At 50.1% G+C, this 27,919-nt stretch overlaps 1 protein-coding gene across 2 annotated transcripts; it reads left to right on the forward strand.

Annotated features, from left to right (window-relative positions):
* On the forward strand, positions 1-24,249 carry DHCR7 (7-dehydrocholesterol reductase). 2 transcript variants are annotated; one of them, XM_043970763.1, is made up of 8 exons: positions 1-101; positions 9,736-9,839; positions 14,176-14,398; positions 14,665-14,755; positions 15,177-15,390; positions 18,119-18,323; positions 20,256-20,387; positions 21,340-24,249. In XM_043970763.1, the coding sequence occupies exons 2-8, from the start codon at positions 9,742-9,744 to the stop codon at positions 21,802-21,804; spliced, it is 1,428 nt and encodes a 475-aa protein (XP_043826698.1). In that variant the 5' UTR covers positions 1-101; positions 9,736-9,741; the 3' UTR covers positions 21,805-24,249. The 2 variants fall into 2 exon arrangements, with proteins under 2 accessions (XP_043826698.1, XP_043826699.1); XM_043970764.1 differs by lacking the exon at positions 1-101 and adding an exon at positions 9,583-9,638.
* The last annotated feature ends 3,670 nt before the right edge of the window (positions 24,250-27,919 follow it).

A 27,919-nucleotide genomic window follows, 5' to 3' on the forward strand; every position in this document is an offset into this window, starting at 1 on the left:
GGTCGGGGGAGGTCCCTAAGCGGATTCACCAACTTGGGCTTCCAGCCCATCCACCCTTGTAAGCATCTCTGGGTGTGCTGAGCTGCGGAAGTGTGCAGGAGGTAAGAAACCTAGCGGGAAATGGTCCAGGGACTTTGAAGATTCCAAGCAAGTGAGCAGAGTAGTTGGGGAGGCTCAGCTGGGACGCTCTAGACAAGCAGCATCTTCTCTTCACATAGCTGGGCTCGGTGTGGGGTGTCCAGGTGCGTTAGATTGCAGGTGCCCTTGGTTTTGCATCCCCAGGGCTTAGCCCAGCGCCCCTTAAGTACAGGCTGAGATGCACGCCAATGCTTGTCGCCAGTGTAGACTTTCTGAGTCGTGGGTGTCATGAATCCAAGTGTCTGCTCCATCTCTTACCGCCCCCCCCCTCCCGGGGAATTAGTTACGAAGGTCACAGTGTGGTGGTGCCCAGGGAGCCTGCGGAGAAGGCATGAGGATTGGTTTAGTGGGAGCTCGGGGAAGCGCCGTAAGACTTTTAGAAATGACGGGGCAGCTCTATTATTTCACTGTCGAGGGGGCTTGCATCTATTTTACATTTTAAACCTGGAATATAAAAACGAGGCGCCAGCCCAGCGCTCGTTATGTTCAGGACGTAACTCAGCCTGGTGGGATGGCTAGAGAAAGCCCGGATTGTCGTAGTTGGAAATCAGGCAGTTTCATCCTGTTCTTAATCTCAACCACCATCTTGTAACGCCAACCACACACAGCTCATTAAACAGTTGATTGGAATTATACGTAACGAATCGAAAAGACAGCCCTCGAGACAAACCGGCCCCTGAAGTGACTTACAGGATCGAGAGTACGTTTTGTTTTCCTCGGTTACCCCCGAGAATTCATCTTCCTCCATAGGCGTGACTAGGTGCCGGGAGCAGGCTCCAATGGCCCAGCTCGCTTTCTCCCCCTCCTTCCGCTGAAATTGAAGACGTGTAGACCGGCCTTCGGTCCCAGTCATTGTTAGCCCCCAGCCGGCCGAGGCGAAGTGTTGGCCGCACGGTTTGGGCTGTTGTTAGTGGGCAAAGACAAATATTATGTAATCACCAAAAAACAGGGGGGGGGTAACCTCCCCAAAAATGGTTTTTTGAAAGGAGTTAGCCATACTTTGGGGTATTTGTGTTACATAAACTCTGGATTATCCTACTGTGGTTTGCAGCAGAATAACCAATGAGAGAGCTCTGGCGGCGAAAGCATTTTTTTTTCTTTTTAAGTTTCCGGGGGGTGAATTCCAGGAGGTCAGGTCAAGTGGCATTCAAACTTTCAGCTCTCTCAGACCTAGCTCCGTCGTGGTGGGTGGTCAGGGAGGGTCCGGCTTGGGCTCCTGCCTCCTCCTCCCAGGGACAGGACTTAGCCTTCTGGTTTTGATGACCCGACCCCAAGGGTGCAATTCATTAGGATCACAAGTTCCCGGATCTGTAGCGGGAGGAGCCCCTGTTATAAACTGGGAAGCTCGAGTGAATTGTATAGGTTCCCAATGGCCACAAGCAAAGGCACGATTGAACTCATGCTGGCTCCCTTAGCAGTAGGAAGTGGTGGCTTCATTAGTGGCGAGGCAGCTGCTGGTGGTGCATGCTCGGTCAGAAAGGACCGAGTTCAAATCCAGCCTGCCACTTAATCGCATGACGGCTGGGCGGTTCCAGTTACGGATAAGATAGCTTACTAGGTGCTATGTAAATGTCCCCCCCCCCTCCTCCTGTTCCCACTCTTCTTCCTGGCTTCTAGGAGATATTTGCAAAGCGCTTTGCCACCTTAAAAGTTCTCTGTAAATGCTTTGTTCTCACTCTTCCTATCAAGCGGTTCCGAAGGGCGGCGGCCAAGGTAGTCTGGGACGAGCACGGGCTTTCTTGATAAGAATCCAGCTCAAGGAAACTCTTTCTCCTGTTTTTAGGGCAGAGGTCTTGCAAAATCTGACCACATCAAATTAGGTACGGCTCAGTGAAATGGGCTTCCTTTGTAATTCTGGTGTTCAGAAAGGGTCTGGAGGCTTCACCCACTGCCCAAGGGGGCCGTGCCCCCAAAGCCCTCTCTAAGCCAATGAGACTGAAGTGGATCTTGGCCCAGCTGGCGGGGGAGGGTTCTTTTAATTATAAGGAACTGCTTCTGGGAGCAGACTGTCTCACTCCTTACTAGCTTTCTCTAAGCTGAAATGAGCCCCGAAGTGATGGTCGCCAAAGCTTGGGGGGAGGTGGGGAGGACATGTTAGAGTTTGAAGGAGCCTCGGGAACACCCCATGGGGCTCCTCCCTTTTGGACTGAGGAGAGAGGCCCAGAGAGGGGAAGGGTCTGGCCTAAGAAGTGACCGGCCGGCCTTCAGACCCAGCGCCCCCGCCTTGGGGAGTGCCGGAACATGTCCTGGTTTTCACCGAAAGGTCGGATCCTAACTCACAGCCCCCTAGAAGGGGTCAAAGAGGAATAGGAGCAGGCCCTGCTCCCACAGAAACGGCTCCCCCAGGCGACAACACTGGGGGCTTTTCCTCCTGCTTCCAGTTTTAAATTGTTCTCATCACCGTGACGACTGCGATGACAGGAGTCACAGTTTTAGGGTGTTTTGGTTCATCATGGCGCCACCCTCCTTTCCAGACGTGGTTCCAGCCCCCTACCTCCCCAGCCTGCCTGGAGCAGCGCCCATTTCCTTGACAAAGAAAAACCCAAAAAACTCGAGGAAGAGAGAAGGAAAGGCAAGCAGGTGAAAGGAGCCAACACACAGACCACCCGACACGTCTTTCATGAGTCCACACTCGTAGCCCCTCACTTCTGTGAGAAGGAAGGAGGGAGGAGACTTTGTTATTTCTCCAGTAATCACCCTGGCTGTTTTTCGTTTACCTTGTTAGGCCCGTAGGGAGTATCTTTTTCCTGGTTGTCTTTATTTTACTCAGTCAGTAAGCATTTAGTAAGCACCAAGGCACTGTGCTCAGTTGTGGGCATACAAAAAAATGCAGAAGACAGACCTTGATGTCTGGGAGTTCACGGTCTGAGGAGAGAGAGGGGAAAGGTCAACAGTTAGTTGGGTACAGGTACAGAGTAGTTGGGGGGGGCGGTCTCTGGGGATCTAGGGACCTGGGAAAGGCCTTTGGGTCCAGGTGGGATTGGAGCGGAGTCTAGAGTCTAGAAGGAAGCCAGTACAGAGAGAGGCAAAGGAGATTCAATAATCAACAATCTGGTTAATAATCATGAATGATTTAGGGACATGGTGATCTCCTAAATAGAGCTTGGAAGGGTGTTTGCATTGTGTTTGAGAGCATGTGTTTGTTCTTGGAGAGTTGGGGACAGCTCTACCTGGACCAAGCTAGTGTGGATTTTTTGTTTCTGAAGTTGGGGTTTTTTAAAGATCTCCATTCATGTTTTATTCGTTTAGGATGGTTTTTTTTTGACTTGATTTATTTAGACTGATTTTTCCTGTCCAAAGAGGCAGGTTGGACCAGCTTCTTTGCTGCAGTCCTAGACTGGTGAATGGCAAAGGGTGTGGGCCTGCAAAGACACCTGCTGACTCCACAGCCCGCCCCCCTCCAAACTCAGGAGGGGCACGCCCCTGGCCCAGCCTTGCAGTCTCAGTGGGGAAGGAAGTGTCCTTGCATATCAAGACTCGATGCCTCCCCCATCCCTTCTCATGCCCGCCGCCTTTGAAGATGGGGCAGCTCAACTGTGGCATGGAGAACATTGCCGGTACATGCAGGATTCAGGCAGAGAAAGATGATTGGGTGATAAAAAAGCAGGTGATCTCTGTTCTAACTGCTGACTCCATTGCACCACCCTCAGTGCCAGGTTTCTCTGGCATCCTTGTTCTTCTCAATTAATTGTCTGTTGGCTCTGGGGCCAGCTGGTGCTGAACATGGAGGAAAGGGCTGCTGGTGAGCTGCAGAGGGCCTCCAAGCTGCGCCCCCCAGCATCTTTCCCAGCCAGCGAGGATGATACCCCACCCCTTGTGGGACCTAGTCCCCCCTCATAAAGTGGGGAGAGTTGTCTCCAAGGAGGCCCCTGTTACAAAGGTACTTGTGTGTCCTGAAAGAGCCCTGATTGACTGGACTGTCTGAGGGATGCCCCCTAAGCCCCCTCCCCAGGGAGCCCTCCCTGCCTTCCCTCTGATCTTTCTCCCATTTATATCTTGTTCTGACATAGTTCTCTGCACTTTGCCCCTGTTGATCTGTGAGCTCCTCCGCGGCAGGGACTCTCCTTTCTCTGTGTTCCCCACATAGCCCAGAGCCAGGCACACAGCAGGCCTTAATAAATGTAAGTTGGCTGACACAATCCCCAAAGCCGGCTTTCCTTTTAGAACTCCTCAAAGAGCTGACAGTCTTGGACAAGTAAATGAAGGTCACCCTGCTAGGAGCAAGTGATCTAAATTTCCCCACCAATCTCTGGTCTTAATGGACTTAATTACATTGCTTTTGCCTTTTTTTCTTCCTTCCGCCCCCCTCCCCCAATAATATTTTAGGGTTTTTTTGGTTTTGTTTTTTTTATTTTTTTGGTGAGGCAGTTGGGGTTAAGTGACTTGCCCAGGGTCACACAGCTAGTAAGTGTCAAGTGTCTGAGGCTGGATTTGAACTCAGGTCCTCCTGAATCCAGGGCCAGTACTCTATCCACTGCGCCACCTAGCTGCCCCTAGTTTTTTTTTTCCAATTATATGTAAAGATAGTTTTCAATGTTCATTTTTTTTTGGGGGGGGTGAGGCAGTTGGGGTTAAGTGACTTGCCTAGGGTCACACAGCTAGTAAGTGTTAAGTGTCTGAGGCCACATTTGAACTCAGGTCCTCTTGACTTCAGAGCTGGAGCTCTTTCCACTGTGCCACCTAGCTGCCCCTCAATGTTCATTTTTTTTTTTTTTTTTTTGCTGGGCAATGAGGGTTAAGTGACTTGCCCAGGATCACACAGCTAGTAAGTGTCAAGTGTCTGAGGCCGGTTTTGAACTCAGGTCCTCCTGACTCCAGGGCCGGTGCTTTATCCACTACGCCCCAGCTGCCCCAGTGTTCATTTTTAATAAGATTTTGAGTACCAAATTTTTCTCCCTCCTCCCCAAAACAACAAGCAATCTCATGTAGATTATACATTACAATCGTGTTAAACCTATTTCCACATTAGTCGTGTTGTCAAAGAAGAATCAGAACAAAAGTGAAAAAAACACAAGAAAGAAAAATCAAAAAGAAGTGAAAATAGTATGCTTCAATTTGCATTCAGACTCCATAGTTCTTTCTCCAGATGTGGAGAACGTTTTCCATCTTGAATCCTTTGGAATTGCCTGGGATCATTGATGAGAAGAGCTAAGCCTATCTTAGCTGATCATCACAGAATGTTGCTGTCACTGTGTACAGTGTTCTCTTGGTTCTGCTCACTTCACTCAGCATCAATACATTTAAGTCTTTCCAGGTTTTTCTGAAATCTGCTCACTCATCATTTCTTACAGCACAATAGTATTCCATTACATTCATATACTACAACTTGTTCAACCATTCCCCAGTTGATGGGCCATTCCCTCAATTTCCAGTTCTTTGTCACCACAGAAAGAGCTGCTATAAATATTTTTGTACATGTGGCTCCCCTTCCCTTTTTCATGATCTCTTTGAGATACAGACCTAGTAGTGGTATTGCTAGTCAAAGGGTATGCACAGCCCCATAGCCCTTGGGGCATAGTTCCAGATTTTCCTCCAGAATGATTGGATCAGTTTACAACTCTACCAACAATGCATTAGTGGAACTTTACCCCAGTAGTTGTTTTTTGAGGCTTTTTTGTGGGGGAGGGATGGTTCCTAGAGCATAATTTGCAACTCCTGTTGAGCCACCCAGAACTCGAGCTCTGCTCTGCTAGAGTGCAGGATGTGTTGTTAAAGGAGTAAGTAGCACCATCTAAGAGGAAGTTGCACTTTGTTTCCATGTTATTTCTCCTTCCTGCCGCATATCCAGGTATGTTTCTGAGTTTTTAGTGTTACAGTATTTACAGAAAATTATTTATATTGACAAACCAAACCCTGTGTGGTTTCGAGAGCATGAATGGAATATTCTACTTCCCTTGTAATTAAAGCCCGATACTTGTAAATATTTAGGTGTCCATTTTGACGATTGGTGTCTGTTTTAAGTGCTTCAGCCCTACATGAAAACTCAATAGTCTTATTAAATTAATTTTCACCATTTCTTTCTGATATTTAAAACCTATCTTTACAAATTTTCTTTCTTTCTTCCTTTTTGTAATGTGCCACGAAATTGAGAGCCACCAAAATTAAGAGGAATTTTGTATTTGGTGCCCTTTTTTGGTGTAATGTTCAATTGTGTATTAAGCATGTCCACTGACTATAACCTGGGTTTTGTCATATAAATATTTAGGTTTTGTTGGGAAAATACTATAGTAGAGACATAAAAGGTGATACCATAGGTAAATTAGGAAAGGAACGAAGAGTTTACCTTTCAGATCTTTGGAAAGGAGAACAGTTTATGACCAAACAAGAGTTAGAGAATATTATGAAATGCAAGATGGATGACTTTGATTACATTAAATTAAAAACGTTTTTGTACAAACAGAAGCAATGCATCGAAAATTAGAAGGGAGGCAGAAAGCTGGGAAACAATTTTCATAGCCAGTACTTCTGATAAAAGCCTCATTTCTAAAATATATAGGGAACTAAATCAAATTTATAAGAATCCAAGTCATTCCCTAATTGAGAAATGGTCAAAGGATATGAACAGGCAGTTTTCTGATGAAGAAATCAAAGCTATCTATTGCCATATGAAAAAATGCTCTAAATCACTATTGATTAGAGAAATGCAAATTAAAACAACTCAGAGATACCACCTGACACCTATCAGATTGGCTAATATGACAAAAATGGAAAATAATAAATGTTGGAGAAGCTGTGGAAAAGTTGGAACACTAATGCATTGTTGGTGGAGCTGTGAACTGATTCAACCATTCTGGAGAACAATTTGGAATTATGCCCAAAGGGCGAAAAAGCTGTGCATACCCTTTGACCCAGCAATACCACTATTGGGTCTTTTCCCCAAAGACATCATAAAAATGGGAAAAGGACCCACATGTACAAAAATATTTATAGCTGCTCTTTTTGTGGTGGCAAGGAATTGGAAATTGAGGGGCTGCCAATCAATTGGGGAATGGCTGAACAAGTTGTGGTATATGAATGTAATGGAATTCTATTGTGCTGTAAGAAATGATGAACAGGAGGATTTCAGAGAAACCTGGAAGGACTTGCATGAACTGATGATGAGTGAGATGAGCAGAACCAGGAAAACAGTATACACAGTATCATCAACATTATGTGTTGATCAACTGTGATAGACTTGATTCTTCTCAATGGTCCAAGATAGTTCCAAAAGATTCATGTTGGAAAAGACTCCAAATTCAGAAAAAAAAAAAATGTGGAATTTGGATGCTGATTGAACCATAGTCTTTCTTTTGGTTTTGGTGCTGTTGTTTTCGTTTTGAGGTTTTTCCTTTTTGCTCTGATTCTTCTCTTATAACATGACTAATGAAAAAATATGTTTAATATTATTGTACATATATAACCTATGATTACTCGCTGTCTTGGGGAGGGGGAAGCGAGGGGAGAGAGGGAAAAACATTTGAAACAGGAAATCTTATAAAAACAAATGTTGAAAACTATCTCTACATGTAACTGGAAAATAATAAAGTACTTTCATAATTTAAAAAAAGAAAATACTAGAGTAGAGGTTGCATCAAATAACTAAATTCCCATTGTGTGATTTTTAATCGAATTTTAGTCTTGAAGCAAAAGAGGTATTTGTGAATTTAAACTGTTTATGTTTGGAGAATGTATGTGTGTATGTTCACATGTCAGTGTGGGAGAAGATAATCTCTTTACATCATTAGTGAATTTATCGACTGTTGTCCTTTATAATATATAATGTAAGGGGGCAGCTAGCTGGCGCAGTGGATAGAGCACCAGACCTGGATTCAAGAGGACCTGAGTTCAAATCCAGCCTCAGACACTTGACACTTACTAGCTGTTTGACCCTGGACAAGTCACTTAACCCTCATTGCCCTGCAAAACAAACAAACAAATATATAATGTAAGCATTTGATTAAAAGAAAAACAATGCATTAGTGTTCCAACTCTCCTACATCTATCTTCTCCGACATTTATGATTTTCTTTTTTGGTCATATTAGCCAATATGACAGGGGTGAAGTGGCACCTCAGAGTTTTCAATTTTTATTGAGAACAATATGACTATAGATGGCCTTAATTTTTTCATCTGAAAACTGCCTATTCATATCCTTTGACCATTTATCTACATTTGCATTTTTGATACTTCTGACACTCCGGCATTTGCAAAACAAGTAGCTCACCTTGGGCTTGTTTCTTGGGCTTTGGTGTGGGGGAGACTTGGATTTAAATTCTGCCTCAGAAGTCTGCCAGCTGTGTGACCCTGGGCAAGTCACCAAACCTCTCTTGGTCTCAGTTTCCTCATCAGTAAAATGAGGCTGGACCATTGGCCCCTAAGGTTCCTCCTCTTCTAAATCTGTGGTAGCTGTGAGGGGTGCTGGATAGAGAATGGTAGCTCGTCTGCTTTGAGGAGCGCAGAGCAAATAACTGTGTAGGAACAAGATGTCAGTGGGATAAAGGGAGATAAGCACCCATGGAAGGCAGGAGGGACTTCCTGTAGAAGGCGGGTTTTTAGTGGGCACGTGAAAGAAGCCCTTGGTGTTTATTCCTCTGCTTTAATTGACTGACCGCTAAAACACCCCATAATTTGGTAATGTTTGAAATTTGTTCAGTGACTGTTGATTGAAATCTACAAAGGAATCATGGAATGAATTCACTTTTACACAGACTGTTGGAACCCTTTGACCGGCAGATCATGCTTCTGATGAGTTGTTTTTGGCAGACCAGGGTTTCTTATGAATTTCAGAAAGGTGCATAGTTTTCATTTTCCTCCTAATTTTAGTATTTTGCATGGTGTCAAGGAGAATAAAGTTTATTGTGGGAAGTAACAATTATCCCTTACTTTTACAAAGTGTTTCCAAAAGTGGTGTTTACAGAGCCTTTTGGGGTTTGCAGAACCCTTGACTTCTGGCCTCTCTCTGGGATATCTGTTAGTCCTAAAAGTTTTGTCCTCCTTCTCTGTGACTACATGGTAGGTGATCTCTGGGGAACAGTGCCCGCAATATGCATGTTCCCCCCCTCCCTGTGGCCAGTCCTAGAAACAATGAACACAGAGTCCATCACTTTGCCCATGCCCAAGATCCGTCCATGCCTCAATGAGCTGTCAGATTTAGCAATCACCTACCATGCTCCAGGTGCTGTGCTAAGCACTTTACAAATATTGCCTCATTTAATCCTTACAGCAAACCTGAAAAGTGGGTTTACCCCCATTTTACAGTTGAGGAAACTGAGGCAAACAGGTTGAGTGACTTGCCTGTGGTCACACAGCTAGAAAGTATCTGAGGCTGGATTTGAACTCAGATCTTCTTGATTCCAGGCCCAGTGCTCTACCCACTGTACCACCTAGCTGCCTTTAGCTAGGTAAGTGCTATACATAGGATTTCTTTTTCTTTTTCTTTTGCAAATAAGTAAACTGAGGCTCAGCCACATGACTCACCCTTGATCAACTAGTATCAGACTAGTTGACTAATTATGGAACGTGGTAAGTACATAATACTTGTTTACTGACTGTTTGCCTTGCTGGGAGTGGGTTTTATCATCACTGCACTCAAGTAGTCACAGGCATCTCTTCTCTTTAGGGTCCAATGGCGGTGCGTGCCCCAGCCGGCTCCCTCAAGCAGAGGGACCCCAAGAAGATTCCAAATGGAAATAACACAGCCCAAGGAGAATGGGGCCGAGCCTGGTAAGATTCTCTTCCAGGCCCCCTAGCCTGGAGCTTTGGGGGTGAGAGCCCCAAGGCTTGGGACTGGGTGGCTGATGGAGGAAGATTTTGTTCTGGCCGTCTGCCTTTTGTAAAGTTCCTCCCACTGTGGTTAGCAATGCCCGCACCTCTGCAGCTTGTGGGACATTTCACATACATTGTCTCTTTTCATTTGGGCCTCTCCATCACCAGTAAATATGAGAGGAATTCTCCATCTTTATGGAGGAGAAGAGTAAGGGCCGGCCCATGGTCATTTCTTCAGAGATGGGATTCGGTCCCCAAGCCCTTCCTACTCTACCTTGAGAAGAGAAGAGCATCAGTGAGAACCACAGGGCCTAGCAAGAGTGGCCAGAGCAGAGGAGCCACTTCCTCTGCCTGCTGCCCTCTGAATCTCTCCCAGCGCCGCAAGCATAAGTGTGAGGCCCCGTTGACGATCAGCTCCCTGCTCATTCATTAACCCTGAGAGGCTGCATGTTGTCCGCCAGGCTGACCCATTCTAAAGACACAGAGGAGATGCTGGGATGCTAGATTTAAAGCTGGAAAGAATCAGAGGTTGGGAAGAGAGTCCACAGCCATCCTCAGGGAAAGAGATGTAGGCAAACTGGGTGGGGGAGGATTGCTTTATTTGCCAGCATGGCAGGCAACCGTCTTCCATGAGGAGTCATATCTTGGCCTTTTTCTAACCTCAGAATTCCTAAAAGTCTGTCTGTCTGTCTGTCTCTCTCTGTCTCGTGTGTATGTGTGTCTCTGGGTGGGCCTGTGTGCATGCACTTTGTCATCGGGCCAGAGATCCAGGGGGGCCAGGGAGCCTCAGGTCCCTTAGACCAGAGCCCTTATTCTGCAGAAGAGGGAACTGGGGCCTAGGGAATTGAAGGGACTTGATCACAGAGAGTAAACATCAGCTTCAAGGAGAGCCCAGGGCCCAACTCCAAATGCTTCTCTCTGGCTCACAAGTTCCTGCCGCCTTTTAGCCCATTTATAATAGTGACTCTTTACACTCTACAAATTTGAATAAGCAATGATGGTAAGTGGAGTCATTGTCCTGTCTCTGTCTGTCAGTCTGTATCTCTTTCTCTCTCTGTGCCATAGCAGCTGAATTAAATATGTTGCTTTTGCACCATCCCAATTGCAGGCCGTGCCTTCTGCTCTTGGTCTTTATCGTAATTTAATGTCAATCTCTTACTTCTTAGTTATTCTGGTCCCTTTTACTGTTTAAATCCTCTTTTCCAGGTATATCCCTCCTCCTCCCCTCCCTAGACTAAATCTAGAAATGGGGACCAGACTATAACTTCACTGATATAGGGAATTCCTAGATGAGCAAACTCCCCCTGCAGATTCCAGTTGGCAGCTTGTCTGCAACACAGTCTTAGCTGCCAAAGACACGAAAGGTTAAGTGACTTAACAGTGTCCGCAGCAGTAAGTCTTCCTGTCTTTGGCTCTCAGGCCCCAACACTGCGCTGCCCTCCCCAGCCTTTACAGCACACCAAGGGGAAAGAATCAGTTCAGCATAACTAACCAGTTTACCAACCATGTAGGGGCAGTGGATGTGGTCTGCCACTTGGGAATGACTTTTTACCTTCACTCTAGGAAGTCCATTGACTGAGTGCTTGCTGTCCATAGTTAATAAATCTCCAACCACTAGCATGTGGAGAATGGCTCCCCACTGTGTCCAGTCTTAGCACTGCATCAGTCTCCTTTTGGAGATGATGTTTGGTGCCCTCAGTGTGCAGGGCCTCTGCTGTCTTGCAGGGCTTATGCTCTTGAGGCTTGCTTGTGGCCATTTTCATTTCTTTATCCCAAACTGTCCCGTGTGCCCACCATGATGTCTAAGCCATTGAGCACCAAGCATTATCTGCTGATTCCACATTTTTCATATAATTCCTGTTTTACTTCATCTTCAGCTTAGGAGTGACCCAGAGTGTTGAAGGAGGGCTGGGGCAGGTGGGATGAGAGTTAGAAGCATGTGTCACATATTGGTGATTCCTGGGGATTGATCAGAAATAGTGACAACTAAGTGGATAACCAAAGGCATTCTGTGCGTTTATAAGTCTTCAGCCACCAGTAAGTGTCGTGTCTGAGGTCGGATTTGAACTCAGGTCCTCTTGAATCCAGGGCCGGTGCTTTATCCATTGCGCCACCTAGCTGCCCCCCCCATTCTTTTTCAAAAAGCATCCACAGTTATTAGATGTTGACTTGACCCTATATAAATGTCCTAATTTGGAAGTCCATCCAGAAAGCTAAGGGCTAACACCGGAGTGTCTGTACTCAGTCTGAAGGATGCTCCAGAAGCTTGGAATTGTTTTCAATATTAGATCAATTCTATAGTCATTTCAAGATCATACTTACATTCGTATTCAAGGAAAACAGACGATAATCGTTTTCACATTTCCCCCAATTAAAAACCGGGACCAGCTGTTACAGAGATGGAGCATTAAAGAACAGGTGTCAAACTTCTTACCGGAGCATCCACTGGAGAGGTTCATACTTGGGAAAAAGAAAACTCCTGATTGGCAAACCTGCTTAAAGAGAGTGTGGGCAGTTTGTAAAGTGGTTTACTTACCATTGTGATTGCTGCTCTGGAAGATTGTTTTGGGATAATCCCACAGAATACACAGAAAGGAAATCTCTCCCCCACTTAGATTGTCAACTCCAGGGGAGGAGTGGGCAGGACTCTTCACATCTTAGCCTCAGGCTGAACATCTCCTTCCCTAAATATGGAGATCCAGAACTTAGAACCTTAAGATCACCCTGTCCAATATTACAGAGAAGGAAACTGAGACATGCCCAAGGTCCCATTGATGGTCTTCTACATGAACTACCAACTCCCTGTGCCTTTGCACAGGAAGTGTCCCCCACCTGGAATGCTTCTCCTGACCTCTGTCTCTTGCCACCCCCAATTCCTTTCAGGGGTCACTTCAGATGCTGCCTCTTGCAGACACCTCTCCTGATGACCTGACTCTGGGTACCCCCTCCCCCTGCACTTTATATAGCTGTTTTATCTGTGCACAGGTCCATTTTTCATTGCATCTTTGTATGCCAGGGTCTTATTGAGTGCTTTCCCCATAGCAAGGACTTGATCAGTATTTGTAGAAGTGACTTCATCAATTAAGTGCCTACTGTGTGTAGGGATAGGAAAAAAAACAGCTAGTTTGTGTCTTGAAGGACCTTCCTTCTATTGGGATGCAGGAGAGGAGTGCTTGATGCTGGGAGGGGTCACACCCCAGCTAGGGGATAACTGAGGCATGTCCAAGAAGGCATCGGCTGCCCCCGATGTCCCCAGGAGCAAGGAGGGAGGTGGACGCTCTATATGCACATAATTGATAACAGAAAATTGCTGTGATTGATCAGCTTAGATCTGGGAAGGCCCGGATTCAGACGCCCTCTTTAGAAGGTACTAGAGGCCTCTAATCAGGAAGACCTGAGTTCAAATCTGCCTTCAGGCACTTCCTAGCTGGATCGACCCTGGGCAAGTCACTTCACCACTGTTTGCCTCAGTGTCCTCATTTGTAAAATGAGGACAGTCACAGCATCTACCTCCCTGGGTAGTTGTGAGAGTCAGATGAGACTCTATGTGTAAAGCATGTTGCCAACCTTAAGGCTCCTTGTCAGTGCTGGCTATTGCTTCCGTCCTGATGATTATTCATTAGGCTCAGCTTTCCTAAGGGGAGGGAAGTATTTTTTAAGCACCTGAGGCTTGGCTGGGTTGTGATTCTGCCAAGAGTCACCAGCTGTCATCACAACCACAATAATGATAGCTAGACTTTCATAGCCCCTACTATGTGCCCGATCATGGGCTAAATAAAACACTTTACAATTATTAGAATAACCCTGGGAGGGAAGAACAGGTTTTGTTCCTTATTTCATCTTTAACATGCAAAGAACAAGCGCGCGCGCACACACACACACACACACACACAGAGACGCCTCGTTTATTTAGCACCTACTGTGAGCCGGCAGGATGCCTCATTGTGGCTACATAAAAGAGGTGAACAATCCCTGCCCTCAGGGAGTGCCCAGTCTAAGGCTGGCTCAGCTATAGGGGCCTGGTCCTATACACACCCAGTCCTAAGCATTGTTGGATGTCCAGAGTCCTAAGAAAATACCTCGAGGGTCCAGAGGGCTTTGCTTCCGGCACAGGACAGGGTTAGAGACAGAAAGCAGCCTGGGGACCAGCTCTCCCTGGCCTCCAGCCATGGATTCTCTGCCTAATGAGGCAGGAGACCGGGGGTCTGTCTGTCCACCTTTCCTAGAGGGCTGGATGGAGGAGCCTCCTCGGAGGGCAGCTGTGCCCCACTGACCCTGTTGTCTTCCCTCACAGGGAGGTGGACTGGTTCTCCTTGGCAAGCGTTGTCTTCTTGCTGATGTTTGCCCCGCTCATCGTGTATTACTTCATTATGTCCTGCGACCAGTACCGCTGTTCCCTCACGGCGCCCGTGGTGGAGATGGTGACTGGGAAGTCCAGCCTCTGGGACATCTGGGCCCAGACGCCGGGCGTGACGCCCAAAGCCGCTCAGATCTACCTCGCCTGGGTGGCTTTTCAGGTCGGCCTTCCTAGCCCCTGCATAAGCAGCTCTTACTGGGGATGGGGTCTCCTGATGCCTCTGGGCTGACAAGAGCCTCAGGTTTCCTGATTCTCTCTAGATGGCTCTGCCTCGGGATCCCTTTGGGGGGGGGGGGAGGAGGAAAGGTTAAGCCAACAATGAGGCGGCCCTGAGCCAGACATAGCTCCGGATGCTCCCCTCCCCCTGCTTGCAGACCCTCGCCCTCTCAGCTACCACTAAGTTTCTTCCCAAATGTCTTGTTTTAGGTGGTGTTGTACATGATGATTCCCGATTTTTGCCACAAATTCCTGCCTGGCTACGTGGGAGGCATTCAAGAGGGGGCTGTAACCCCTGCAGGTAACTACTGTGCCCTTGGCCAGAAGATAGCCAGGCCCCTGGCCCCCCAGAGAGCATGAGCCCCCACCCCCCACCCCGCATGAAGCCCCTCAAAGAGCACACTGCTTTGCTCCGCACCTATCTGTGACAGTATACTGGGCATCCAGGGCATGCTGGCTCCTAGGGAGCCCATTGGCATTTGGGTCTCAGCAGAGCCTGAGAAGATGGACAGGGCAGGGGGCCTGGGCCACACATCAGCGGCAGATCCTGGTCTGGGACCCGGGGCTCCTGGCTCCCGGCCCACCGTGCTCTCCCTGGGGAAGGAGCCGCAGAAAGCTCGCCCCAGAGAGCCATTGCCCAAGGCCCGCGTGCTGCTCCTCTCCCGGGCTGCACACCTTCCCAGGGGGTCCACCCACCCAGGCCAGCTTCCATCTCCCTGCAGGGACTGTCAACAAGTACGAGATCAATGGTCTTCAGGCCTGGATCATCACCCACATTCTGTGGTTCGCCAATGCCCATCTCCTCCAATGGTTCTCCCCCACCATCATCTTTGACAACTGGATTCCACTGCTTTGGTGTGCCAATATTCTCGGCTACACCGTGTCCACATTCGCCCTCATCAAAGGCTACTTGTTCCCCACCAATGCCAAAGACTGGTACGTTCCACAGCCTGGTGAGAAAACCAGCCTGAACCCCCTCAGGGGGAGGGGGGGAGGGGAGAAGGAGAAGGAAGGGGGAGGGGAGAAGGAAGGGGGAGGGGAGAAGAAGAAGGAGGGGGGAGAGGAGGGGAGAAGGAGAAGGGGGAGGGCAGGGGAGAAGGAGAAGGAAGGGGGAGGGGGGAGAAAGAAGGGGGGAGGGGAGGGGAGAAGAAGGAGGGGGGAGGGGAGAAGGAGAAAGAAGGGAGGAGGGGAGAAGAAGGAAGAAGGGAGGGGAGAAAAAGAAGGGGGGGAGGGGAGAAGAAGGAAGGGGGAGGGGAGAAGAAGAAGGAGGGGGAGGGCAGGGGAGGAGGAGAAGGAAGGGGGAGGGGAGAAGGAAGAGGAGACTCAGCTAAAATCCCAGAAAGCCCCATGTTCTTGTTTAGTTTCTGACTAAGCGTCTGTTTAGCCTTCACCCTGTTACTTTATGATGATGAGTTAAAAGTTAAAATGTAAAAAGTTTAAAATCTTTAAAAGTTGGTTTCTGCTCCGGGGAGGTCTCCCAGGCATCCCTCTGAGCCTCTTTGCCCACCTCAGCCATGGCCATGTCCCCAAGCAGCCCAGAGGTGTAGACAGTAAGGGTGTGGCTGCTGACGCAAAGCAGCAGGACTGTAAGGGTCTGCTTCTCCTGCTTCCTCTCTGTGAGGCACTGGACATCAGAAAACGAGACAGCGGGCCTCAGTGATCCCTTTCCGCCTACTTCAGTAAACCCTAAAATCTAGAAGGTGGAGGCAGGGCCGTCTTGGAGCCTCAGGCTGGGCCAGCTGGTTCTAAACCCAGAGATCCGCCTGGACCCCAATGGATCACCTCACATTTGTTAGGCACCTGCTGTGAGCCCTGCAGAGCATCCTCTGGCAGAGCTGGGGCTGGGGCGAGGGGGTGGCTTTCTGGGCCATTCCCACCACCACTAGCGCCCTAGTTTCTTAGGTTTCTTGTCATTTGTTTCTCCCAAAAAACATTTTTACCGGAAGATTCCTGATTTTCGGCCAGAACCGAAGCCATGCTGCACTCTCTGTTTTTTAAACTTTCTCGTCGCGGGGGCCTCAGCCCAGGCCCTACAACTGAGGGGGGGAGGGTGTTGCATGTCAGGTTTGTAAGAGACCCCAGAGGCATCTGGTCCAGCCTTTCGCTGAACGAGTGTCCCCTCCAGAACACCCCCAACAAGCAGCTGCATGGCCTCTACTTGAGGAGCCTCCAACCCGCCCCGCCCCCCCCCCCCCCCGGCCGGCAACCCCATCCCAGTCACCCCTCACGTGACCCCTTTGGAGCCCCTTTTCCACGGCTGCTGGTTTGAACCTCCAGGCCGAGTCTTCGGCAGGCCAGGGAGCCCTATTTCTCTGCAGGCAGCACCCGGAGCCGTGCGGACGCCCCTGCTTGGCACCAGCTGAGGGGAAACGAGACCTGAATAAAGCAGGTCTCTTGGCTGTGGTCCAGACTTAATGTGTTTACCTTGGAGTAGAGGGTGCCCGCTAGGCTAGGAATCTTCCCACATGGCAGCAGCTCCAGGATGTTGTAACAAGTGCTTATTTGATAGCATGAGATAGCGAGGCCTGGCCAGGCTTCCCATCTCAGCCCTTGTCCTCCCCCCCCCCCCCCCACACACACACACAGAGCACGCCTCCCCATGAACACACACACCTCCTGTGCACAGAGGCAGGGACGGAGCTGAGTGTTTGAATCTCACAAGGCAGCTCTCTGTGTTCTGCCTTTTGGCCCCAGTACAAGCCCTTTCATGTAGAAGGTGCCTAATAATTCAACCTAGTCAGTCCAGGAGCATTTAGTAAGCACTTACTGCCTGCTGCCTGCGGGACATTGGTGATACAAGGACAAACAGACCTGCCCCTGGAGGGCACTGTGTCCTGCTCAAAAACACTTCCTGGGTTGGCTGGGCTGGGACTGGCCGGAGCCAGCAGATCAGGATACACTTATTGGTTGGTTTGTTTATTGGAATTCTGAGTTTTCACCAGCTCAGAGGCCAAACCTATTGTGCAGAGCTGAGCACCAAGTTGGCACTGTGGGGGACAAAGACATCAGTGAGACGGCCCCTGCCCTCAAGGAGGGCACATGTTAGCAAATAAATGTGTGTCTACACACATCTATGAATATATGTATGTATATGTGCATATATGTGTGTGCTTTTATGCATGTCCATGTTTGGTAAAATATATTTAATACAGGCGTGTTTGCAATCTGTTTATCTAAGTGTATTGGGGAAGAGAAAGGACCCTGACCACTGGGGGAATCAGGAAAGGCCTGGTACCGAAGGTCGCAGAAGCTGAGATTTGAAAGACCCCCATGGTTTCAAAAGGCGGAGTCAGGGTGTGGGGAGGCATCAGCAAAGGCCTGGAGGCCAGAAATGGATGAGGAGGGAGGGAGCTTGGGGAAGGAGCAGGCTGGGCTATCAAACAGAAGCAGGAGTAGTTCAGACTTGGAGTGCTTTTAAGGTTCCCTGAACCCATGATGGCAGCCCTGTTGAGGCAGAGGCTTGTGAGGGGACATGCCCAGGGTCACCCAGCTGGTCGGTGTCTGAGGGTCTTTTTAGCTCAGTTTCCTGACTCTGGGTCAAGGGCTGTGGCTGCCTCAGGCCAGAACTCGCGGGCAGAGACATGGTACCTGCTCTTAGGTCACAGCTGCTGGGCCAAGACGCAGGCAGCCCCTGGTCACCTCCTGTTCTCTCTGCTCCTTTCAGCAAGTTCACAGGCAACTTCTTCTACAACTACATGATGGGTGTGGAGTTCAACCCCAGGATAGGGAAGTGGTTTGACTTTAAACTCTTCTTCAATGGCCGACCGGGCATTGTCGCCTGGACGCTCATCAACCTGTCGTTTGCGGCCAAGCAGCAGCAGCTCTTCGGCTCTGTGACCAACGCCATGGTCCTGGTCAATACCCTGCAGGTGAGTGTGTACACACTCTGGGGGCCGGCCGGCGGTCCTCTGCTGCAGCCCCTGGTGGAGCGGTCTCTGTTAGGGACCCCGGCCCGTCCAGGAACTCAGTCGTTTGCAGGTCACCGTGGGAGTAACCCCGCTCAATGGGTTCTTACACATGTCTGCAGCCCCCTAGAGTCTCTTCTCCCGTATCCCTAACCGGTGCCCGCAGAGACGCCCAACAGGATGAGGAGTGAGAAAAGGCTTCTTCCGAGGTCAGTGGTACCTGAAGAAGGAAGACGAGATTTCCAGACCCTGGTGTCAGCAGACAGGAGGGGGGGGTCTCGCTGTGAAGCCCCTTGTGGTCACCCCCTCCCCCCCTGCACTCCTGCACCCACGTTGCTGAGTGGAACCAGACTAGGAAGTCAGCTCCTCGGATTGACCTCAGACGTGTGCCCACTGGCATCGCCTTCAGTGCACAAGGGACCCTTTGCCCTCCCTGACTCATCCACCCCCTGCAGGAAGTAGCTGCCCCAAGCTTTCCCACCTTTCACCAGGCCCTGAAGCCATACTTGACTGATGGGTGAAAGAGACCACTTGGGCATCTTTGGGCTGGGTGGCCCCTCTGCCTGGCATGCCTCTGCCCTGGCCACTGCCTCTTGGGACCCTTCGCCTCCTCAAGGCTTAGCTCAGATGCTCGGCTCATCACCCCCTGAAATTGCCTTCTTTCTCCTTGGCATTGATTTTCCCTCAGCTTAAACAGGCATCAGTCATCTCCCCTCCCCAATCAAATTTAAGCCCTCTGAGGGCAGGACCTGTTCCTCATCTTGTCTTTGCAGCCCCAGCACAGTTGCCTGGCACTCAGTTTATTGACTGATTGATTGATTGATTAGTGGGCACTTAAGGAATCCTTGTCAACTGAACTGAATTGGGCCATGAGTATGAATTCATGATCTTTTAGATCTACTTTTCTAGTGGTTTGGCTGGGCAGGAGGGGGGCAGTGCCAGGGAAGTTGTTTTGGGTGTTACCCTAGAGGCTCAGGCCTTGCCTCTTGTTTCAACTTTGGTTAGAGCAGTGAGTGGAGTGGGGAGCAGCCAGGCCATGGGGTGCTTACCTGGTGCTGAGACAGTGACAGAGCATGCCTGGGCACCCACCGTATTCTGAAGACCTGGGTTTGAATCTGCCCATGATGCCCTGACTTTGTGACCCTGGGTTCTTTTGTGTTTTTAAATTTGTGATATATAATTAAATTTTACACATATATCAAACATAGATTTAATATACACATACACACATATGACAAAACGTATATTTTCTACAATATTACATTTAGCTATACTTAGATATATTCTAGTACATATAACTTAGTATTTAAATCCTTTTTTATAAAAACGCAGTTTTCTTTTTTATATACAGGTAAATAACTTTTATAAATAGCATATACATATCAATTTTTATGAATAATATATTTGACAGATATAATTACTGTAGAAATCTGACCTAAATACCTGATCTCTATAGTATTTATGGGTGTGTGCGCAGATACATACACCCCTACCCCCCTGTACCCTTCCCAGCACACCCCTCCCCCACTTTTTTCAGGTTACACATTTTTATTTCTGTTTTTCTGTTCCAATCTCTATCCCTCCCTCCCTCCCCACTCCCTGAGGCAGCAAACAGTCCGATATGGGTTATACATAGATGATCATGCAGAACATCCCCGTATTTGTCACGTAATGAAAGGACGTGACAAATAGACTGCTTCCCCTGGGCTCTTTCCACTGCCCTCCGATGCCTCTCGGGTCATTAGGCTCCCCAGGATGTGCTGGTTGTATACAATGGTAGTGTGGCCTCGCTCCTGGGGGTCTTCTCTCTGTTTTGTGCCCACCCCAGCGATTGGCACAGGGCCCTGTGTCCTCAGCAGGCGCTGGACCAGCGAACTCGCCCTTCCTGTCTTTCAGGCTCTTTACGTGGTAGACTTTTTCTGGAACGAAACCTGGTACCTGAAGACCATCGACATCTGCCATGACCACTTTGGCTGGTACCTGGGCTGGGGTGACTGCGTCTGGCTTCCCTACCTCTACACCCTCCAGGTGAGCATGTGAAGGACAGATATTCAAACCTTGGTAGTGGGAGGAGTGACCCATGTTTGGTGGGAGACACCACCAGGAATCATTCTGGGCTAAGTCCCCATGAACCTCCCAAGGTGTGGAGGGAGCAGAGCCCCCATCACCGACAGGGGGCAGCCTCCCAGGGTGGATTTCTTATGTCCTGATGTTAGATGGGTACACCCTGAAGCCAGGGTCCTTCTGAAGGAAAAAACTATCAGTCAGTCAGTCAACCTTCATTAAGCACCTACTATGTGCCGGGCACTGCACTAAGCACCGGGGACACAGAGAGAGACCACCGACAGTGCCCAGCACATAGTAGGTGCTTAATGAAGGCTGACTGACTGATTAAAATCTAATGGCTCCTGCTGCACCGAGCATATGCAACGAGAAAGAGGTGACCAAGGGCAGAGGTTACCGATCATCCTGCTGCTTGGGCACAGATTGGCTTGGCCCAAGGTAGTCTGCTGTAGTGCCCGTTTTATAGACGAGAATGTTGAGGCTCAGAGAATTTAGGGGACTCTCCCGAGGCTGGACAAGTCCTAAGAGGGACTGGCATTTCTGGGGAGTGTAATTTTGCAGGACTCATCGCGTGTGTTCTGTCTCACCTGAGCCTCACTGTGACCCGTCTTACAAACGGGGGATCTTCTGAGACTCAGGGATGTTACTGCCCAGGGTCACCGAGCTAGTAAAGGTCCCAGGTGGGATTTGAACCCAGATTCCTCCTCACTCCAAATCCAGAGCCTCGGGTGCAGCACTGCCAGGTAGGAAATAGCAGGACCAGAATTCGCATTCAGGCCTTTGGCTTCCCAGCTTAGACCTCGGCAATGCCTTCGTGGGGTCCTGGGGGGAGCTCAGGCTGTACGACGCTCCCCCAGGGCCACCAGCTCACCAGTGGAGGAAACTGAGACCAGACCCCTTGCTTCCCCCCCAACAGGGCTTGTACCTGGTCTATCATCCCGTGCAGCTCTCCACACCGCACGCGCTGGGCGTCCTGCTGCTGGGCTTGGGCGGCTACTACATCTTCCGGGAGGCCAACCACCAGAAGGACCTCTTCCGCAAAACCAACGGCAACTGCCAGATCTGGGGCCAGAAGCCCAAGTTCATCGAGTGCTCCTACACGTCGGCCGATGGGCGGAAGCACCACAGCAAGCTGCTGGTGTCGGGCTTCTGGGGCCTGGCCCGCCACTTCAACTACACGGGGGACCTCCTGGGCAGCCTGGCCTACTGCCTGGCCTGCGGCTTCTCCCACCTGCTCCCCTACTTCTACATCATCTACATGTCTGTCCTGCTCACCCACCGCTGCCTGCGTGACGAGGACCGCTGTGCTCACAAGTACGGCCGTGATTGGGAGCGCTACACCGCGGCTGTGCCCAAGCGCCTGCTGCCTGGCCTCTTCTAGCGGGACCCCCTCCCCAGGCCACGAGAGTATCCGCAGCCCTGTGGCCCATGGACAGGAGGCCAGGCGGGGGTCTTGGAGCCCACGAGGTTCCTTTGAGTCCGAAGTCGAGCTGGGATTCTCGATAGTATTTAAGAAACGTACTTTGTGACCCTAGTGGACACAGAATCTGGGGCGCTGAAAGGGCAAACGGTACCTCGGGTGTCGCTGGGAGGACTCCCTGGGGGATCAGTGCCCTGCGAGCCTCCCCAGGGGGACCCTCGCACTGCAGCCAAGCTCTCTCCTGGCTAGCCCTCTGCCCTGTCTCAGTCTTGGGCACCGTGACTGAATCTTCTGGCACAATATTCCGGGGCCCCAATCTAACTTCTTTTCTTCAGCCAATCAGAAGAGTCTTTTTTGTTTCTATCGTTCTTGACTGAAACCCAAGGCTTTAATCCAGTTATTCAGTCAGTCAGTCAGCTAGCATTTCTCACACCCCTACTGTGTGCTGGCGCTGTGCTAAGTGCTGGGGATACAGAGAAAGGCAAATGACGGTCCCTGCCCTCGATGAGCTTCCGGTCTAGCGGGGAAGCCAATGGGCAAACAGCTCTGGCCAAGCAAGCTGGACGGTATCAATCGGAGGCCACCCGCGGAGGGGAGCGTCGGCATTAAGGAAGAACAGGGGAGCTTTCCTGTACAGGGCGGTGCTTCAGCTGAGATGGGAGGCAGCAGGGGGAGGACCCAGGAGGTGGGGTGACGAGGGAGAGAGTTCGAGGTGCTGAGGAGAGCCCAGATTTGGGAGATGGAGGCTCTTGGATGGAGAGCCTTCAGAACTCTGCAGGAGTCTGCTCTTTGCTCCTGGGCGTGAGAAGGAGTCCCTGGAGTTGACTGGATTGGGGAGGAGGCTCGGGATCATGCTCAGTCATGTGAAAGCTGAGTGATAGACAGACTGAGGGGAGAGGGGCAGGTACGGACGCCATCCTGGAGGAACGTCCCGAGGGAGAAGTGCGAGGCCCTGGCCGCAGGCAGGCCTGGCGGAGCGAGGGAGGTGGACGGCTTAGGTTTTGAGCCAGGCAGACTGGGAGGATGCCATGTGGTGCCCACCACAGTGAGGGGAACGTGGGTCTAGGGGAAAGTTAAGGAGATGGGAGATGAGGATGTGTATGAGACACACAGTCCGAGATGGGCAGCAGAGGTCAGGGCTGGACAAATCAGTCTGAGAGCCGCCTGCATCAGTGACTCTAGTGGGCTGGTCTTTTTTGAGGGTCAGATGAAATCCGTTGGAGGCAGAAGGCCACAGCCTTGAGGTTGGGATGACATGGGGCGGGTCAGGGGGCGGGTCAGGTGCCGTCTCTGGCACGGACCGGCTGGGAACCTGGGGCCAGGGGATCATTTCTCAGTGCCTTGGGCAGTGCTCTGAAACCAGATCACTCAGGAGCTGCCATCTGCATCTGGGGAGTGAGTTTCCACACCCGCTGAGCTCTCTGCTCAGATAAAACCACAGGTCGACTCCCCCCAGGTCCTCGGCTCCCGGGCACCTGTAACACAAAGCTCTCCAGAATGGGGTGTGCTGGCGACGTTCTGCCCACGTCCAGAGTCTGCTCTCCTTGGAGACCAGAGGAGCCCCCACTCCTGTGCGCTGAGCAGTCCCCTGAGAGCTCCTCTTCCACCCTTCCCAGCCCACCGTGGGGCCCAGCCAGGGCAGAATTAATCAGGGCCCAGGATTCAAAGGGACATGAGAGACCCCCAGGATGGTCCTCCCCTTCAGTGCTTCCCAGTTGCCTGTGTCACAGCACCAAGTGCAGTGCCTTTGTACACAGCGGGCATTTAATAAGTGTTTGATGAACAACAGTACTGATTCTTAGGGCAGTGTATTTGACCAGAGCCTCCATCTCCCTCGTTGGCTGCTTAGAGCCATTATTCCTGGTTCTGCCCAAAGAAAACGAGTGTAATCCCCCATTCTTGTCTGCCTCATCTCCAGCTGTAACAAGCACGGAGCAAACGGAACTTTGTTCCAGGGTGCTAGCCTCCTGGGGGCGGGGCCCCCTGTGCCTTAGCCTCAAGGGGACCAAGTGGCCAGAGTCTTCCTGTCCATCTGCTGGGGCAGAGGCGGGGCAGACTCCTTAAGCCTGTGGCAAGGTCTCCTTCCTCTGCCCTGGGGGTCCCCTCTAGATGCTCTGGGGAGACGCCCATCCCTGGAGGCCACCACTGAAACCTGAATTTCCCTCCACTTTTCTGGCCAAGATGCCTCCCCAAACCTGCACTTTCCTCTTGCTATTTTTAAACCCACAGTGAGACTACTTTGATTCTTACTGAATTTTCTCCTGCCTTTGTGAAGATGCGTTAAATCTTTTCTAGACTGGAAGCTCCCCACGGGCAGGAATAGGGCTTTTCTAATCTTTGTATCTCAGCACTGAGCACTGTGCTCTGCATACAGCAGGTGCTTAATAAAGATTTGTTAAATAATTAGTTCTGTTTGATGCCTTAGCTGTCCCCTCCCGCAATCGGACACCTCACACGGAGCTCCTCTTCCTCATGCCCAGAGACCTGTGTTCGTCACTCCACTGCTCAAGACCCTCCTGTGGATCCCTGTTGCTTCCAAATGTTAGGCGTCCCCAGCCTGCCCTCCTGCCCTTGTCAGTCACCCTTCTCTGGCCGTCACCTCCCTAGATCCCCCCCTTGGAGAATGTGAGCTTCCTGAGGGCAGGGTCTGTCTTGCTCTTCTGATTGGCTCCTGAGGATCTGACAATTAGTAAGCACTTTTTCATTCATTCATTCATTCTTCACTTGGCCCTCTTATAACAAGCACTATGTTGACACCAGGGCCAGGGAGAGGGAGGGAAGGGTGGGGAGACATTGGGAAAGGCGATGACCTCCCCATCACCCATCTTCCTCTACCTCTTACCCGAGCTTCATCCCAGCCCCATCTTCCTCTAGGACACTTGGAGGCCCATCAGCCTCAGCACGGGCCAGTGGATAGAGCACTGGAATCAGAAGACCTGAATTCAAATCCAGTCTCAGACACTAGCTGTGTGACCCTGAGCAAGTCACATAACTTGTTTGCATCAGATTCCTCATTTTAAAAATGGATTTAAAATCAGCACCAACCTGGCAGGGGGCTTTAACACTTACATAGTAGGTGCACGGCTCCCACCCTCTCCTTGACCCGAATCTGAGGAAAATGAAGCCCATCCCCCCCATCCCATCCCTGTACTGTGAGTAAGGGTAGTAGTGATCATAGTAGTAGTGGAAGAGGGGGAGGAGGAGGAAGAAGACAGAAGTTATCTATCTATCTTCCTAGCCCAGCCAAACCAGACAACTCTCTTGTCCCTCTCACACTCATTCCAGCTGCTGAATTCCCGCCTGTCTTCTACAAGAGCCAATGTCATTCCCTCCCTTTGAAAAGCCTTGCACCTCCCTGCCCTGGCATTATAACACAAATGTGGAAGGCTTCACCTAGGAGGTGGGATGAGCCTAGTGAGTCAGAACTCCCTTAGTTTGGGGGCGGAGGGGGGGGGGAGAGGGCAGCCAATTCCAGTGAATGGGAAAATTACCAAGTATTTGAGCTGGTGACTCATCATGGGTGCTCCACCCTTTGGAATTAGGGGATTCCTTTATGGCATATAACACTTTTAGGGAATTTGCCTTGTTCATTTCTCTGAGCTTCGCTTCCCTTCCCTTCCCTTCCCTCCCCTCCCCTCCCCTCCCCTCCCCTCCCCTCCCCTCCCCTCCCCTCCCCTCCTTCTCCTCCCCAGAGCAGTTCCCTGGGACCCTCTTCCCTTTCTGCTTCTCTGGTGCAGGTACAAGGCAGAGGAACAGAAGTGCCCAAGGCAGAGCCCAGCACTCACAAAGACCAGGCTTCATAGCCTTCTTGTGACACAGTAGCTTTGCCATGTTGCTAGCCGGACGCGTGTGTGTATTCAGATCTCACATCCCCTGGGAAGTCTAGGGTAAAGCCTCGTGTGGGGAGTGGGCAAAGCTATGCCCCAGGACCACAAGACTGGTTAGGGACCAATGAGGGAGGGAGGGAGGGAGCTACATTGGGCGAAGCCCCTACCAGCTCTGACCTTCTATGTTCCGAGGCTCCTCCAAGCTTGGACATTCCACAGTCCGCATGGGAAGGTCCCATCCACCTCTGACAGTCCATGTTCAAAGCTCCTAGTCTGCAGTTCGGAGATATGCCACCAGAGGGCAGTGCTACCTTGGTTGGAATTGCACTGGCAAAGAAAATGAAATGTGGACACGTCCTGATTTTTTTTTTTAATTCCCTGAAAAAATGCCACGAGAGAGCCCACATGGTCATCATCAGTGCCCCAGTGCCTGATGGGAGCACCTAGGGAGGGAGGAGGGAGTCACCTGAAGAACACTGCCGATCTTAGGGGTCTAAGGCATTGGTTCCTACTGGGTCTTTTCAGAGGGTAGTAAATGGATCCTATCCATGATCTCAGTGGTTCTTCACAAAGACCTTGTGTTGTTGTCACAGGATAGCCTGGCATAGCTCAGGGAGCACTGGGGAACTTGGGTCAAGGAAGCCCTAGACTCAGGTCCCACTTCCGGCGGCCCATGTTGGCTTTGTGATCGTCCCCAGTCACAGAGAGGGGGTTGACCTGCACTAGGGCGGGGAGTTTCCTTATCTGGGAGTTCTCCCCCAAAGGGAAGGGATTTTCCTTAGTATTATCACCATTTTAGTGATAAGAAAATGGGAGTAGGAGAAGCGAAGTGGCTTGTCCAGCCACAGAGGTGACACATAATTTGAACCCAGGCCTTCCTATCACTACACCCAGAGTTCACGGGTGTGTCATCACTCAGTTGTTTCAGTCGTGTCCGACTCTTCATGACCCTAAATGTCCTGGAGTGTTTTTCCATTTCCTTCTTCAGCTCGTTTTACAGGTTTGGAAACGGAGGCAAACTGGTGGAGTGATTTGACCATGGTGTCTGAGGCCAGAACTTGGGAAGATGACCACCTTTCTGACTCAGGGCCAGCGCTGTGGCTGAACAAGTCACTTCACTTCTCCTCCTTCCTTATCAGTAAAATGGTGATAATAAGTAAAATCTCTTCCTCTTAAGGTGATTTCATTACTGTAGAAGACTCCCAGGTGAGGAAACTCCTGCTACCAATTCAGGTCAGATATTTACTAGCTGTGTGACCTTGAGCAAGTCCCTTAATCACTGCCTGCCTCAGTTTCCTCCATGTAACACGGGGATCCAATGAGAGAATGTTTGCAAATCGCTTCGCATGGGGCCTGGTTGATAGTGCACCTTATAGACTTTGGTTGGTCTAATGTTGTCGTGGTCACTTACCTAAGCTGGGAACCTGGGTGACTAGGAGGATGGTGGTGCCCTGCACATAGCCCCAGGAAAGGCTGGAGTAGGGGGAAGATAATTAATAAAAATAAGAGTCCTAAAAACTTGAGGAGTCAGTGGACATCACTCAGGTCTCCTGTCCCTCCAGAAGTTTCATTGACATTTCCTTACAGATATCTCTGTTTGAGATGGTCCCATAAGAGCCCATTGGACGGGGGGAGGGGGAGTAGCAGATGAGAGAAGTGGGGGGGGGGGCTGGGAGAGCCAGAGGAGAGCAGGTAAATCCTCTCATGGGCTCACACAGAAGAAATGTGAAGAACAGAAATGAGGTCAAAGAACTGGGACAAAAGCTAGGGCAGGGAGGGGAAGTGTGAATAAGATGCCAGATTTTCAGAGTGATGACCTTGAACAGAGAATCACCTTGACACTGCATCTATTCAGGGAGGAAAGATGGGATAATCAAAGACTCATAACAATGCCAGGGGAACAATGATAGAGAGACAAGGGGTAGAACCAGTCTAGGAAGTCCATTATAGTCAGGAGCCCGTGCAAGTCAGATCAGCTGGTTTCAAATACCACTAATGCTCTTGATTACAAGTCCCTGGGCTTTTGTTTTCTCATTTGAAAAAGGAGGAGGTTGGACTCAGAGGTCTCTAAGATCCCTTAGATGTCTGATTCCATGAACCAAGAAATGGAGAGGTGCTCTGCCTGAACTATATTTTCACAAGCACCTTTCTGACAACAGCCCCATGAGATAAGCTGTGGAAGTCCCCCTTTCACAGATCAGAGATCTGAGAGGATCAGAGAGAAAAAATGATTTGCCCAGCCAGACTAT

The sequence above is a fragment of the Dromiciops gliroides genome, chromosome 6 (genome assembly GCF_019393635.1).
Source record: "Dromiciops gliroides isolate mDroGli1 chromosome 6, mDroGli1.pri, whole genome shotgun sequence".
NCBI lineage: Eukaryota > Metazoa > Chordata > Mammalia > Microbiotheria > Microbiotheriidae > Dromiciops > Dromiciops gliroides.

Bases quoted from the DNA above. Each gene is read 5' to 3' on its own strand.
- DHCR7 (XM_043970763.1), top strand. From the start codon at position 9,742: ATGGCGGTGCGTGCCCCAGCCGGCTCCCTCAAGCAGAGGGACCCCAAG. The intron at 14,399-14,664 runs GTCGGCCTTCCT...GTCTTGTTTTAG, and splicing joins TCGCCTGGGTGGCTTTTCAG to GTGGTGTTGTACATGATGAT. The intron at 15,391-18,118 runs GTACGTTCCACA...TGCTCCTTTCAG, and splicing joins CCCACCAATGCCAAAGACTG to CAAGTTCACAGGCAACTTCT.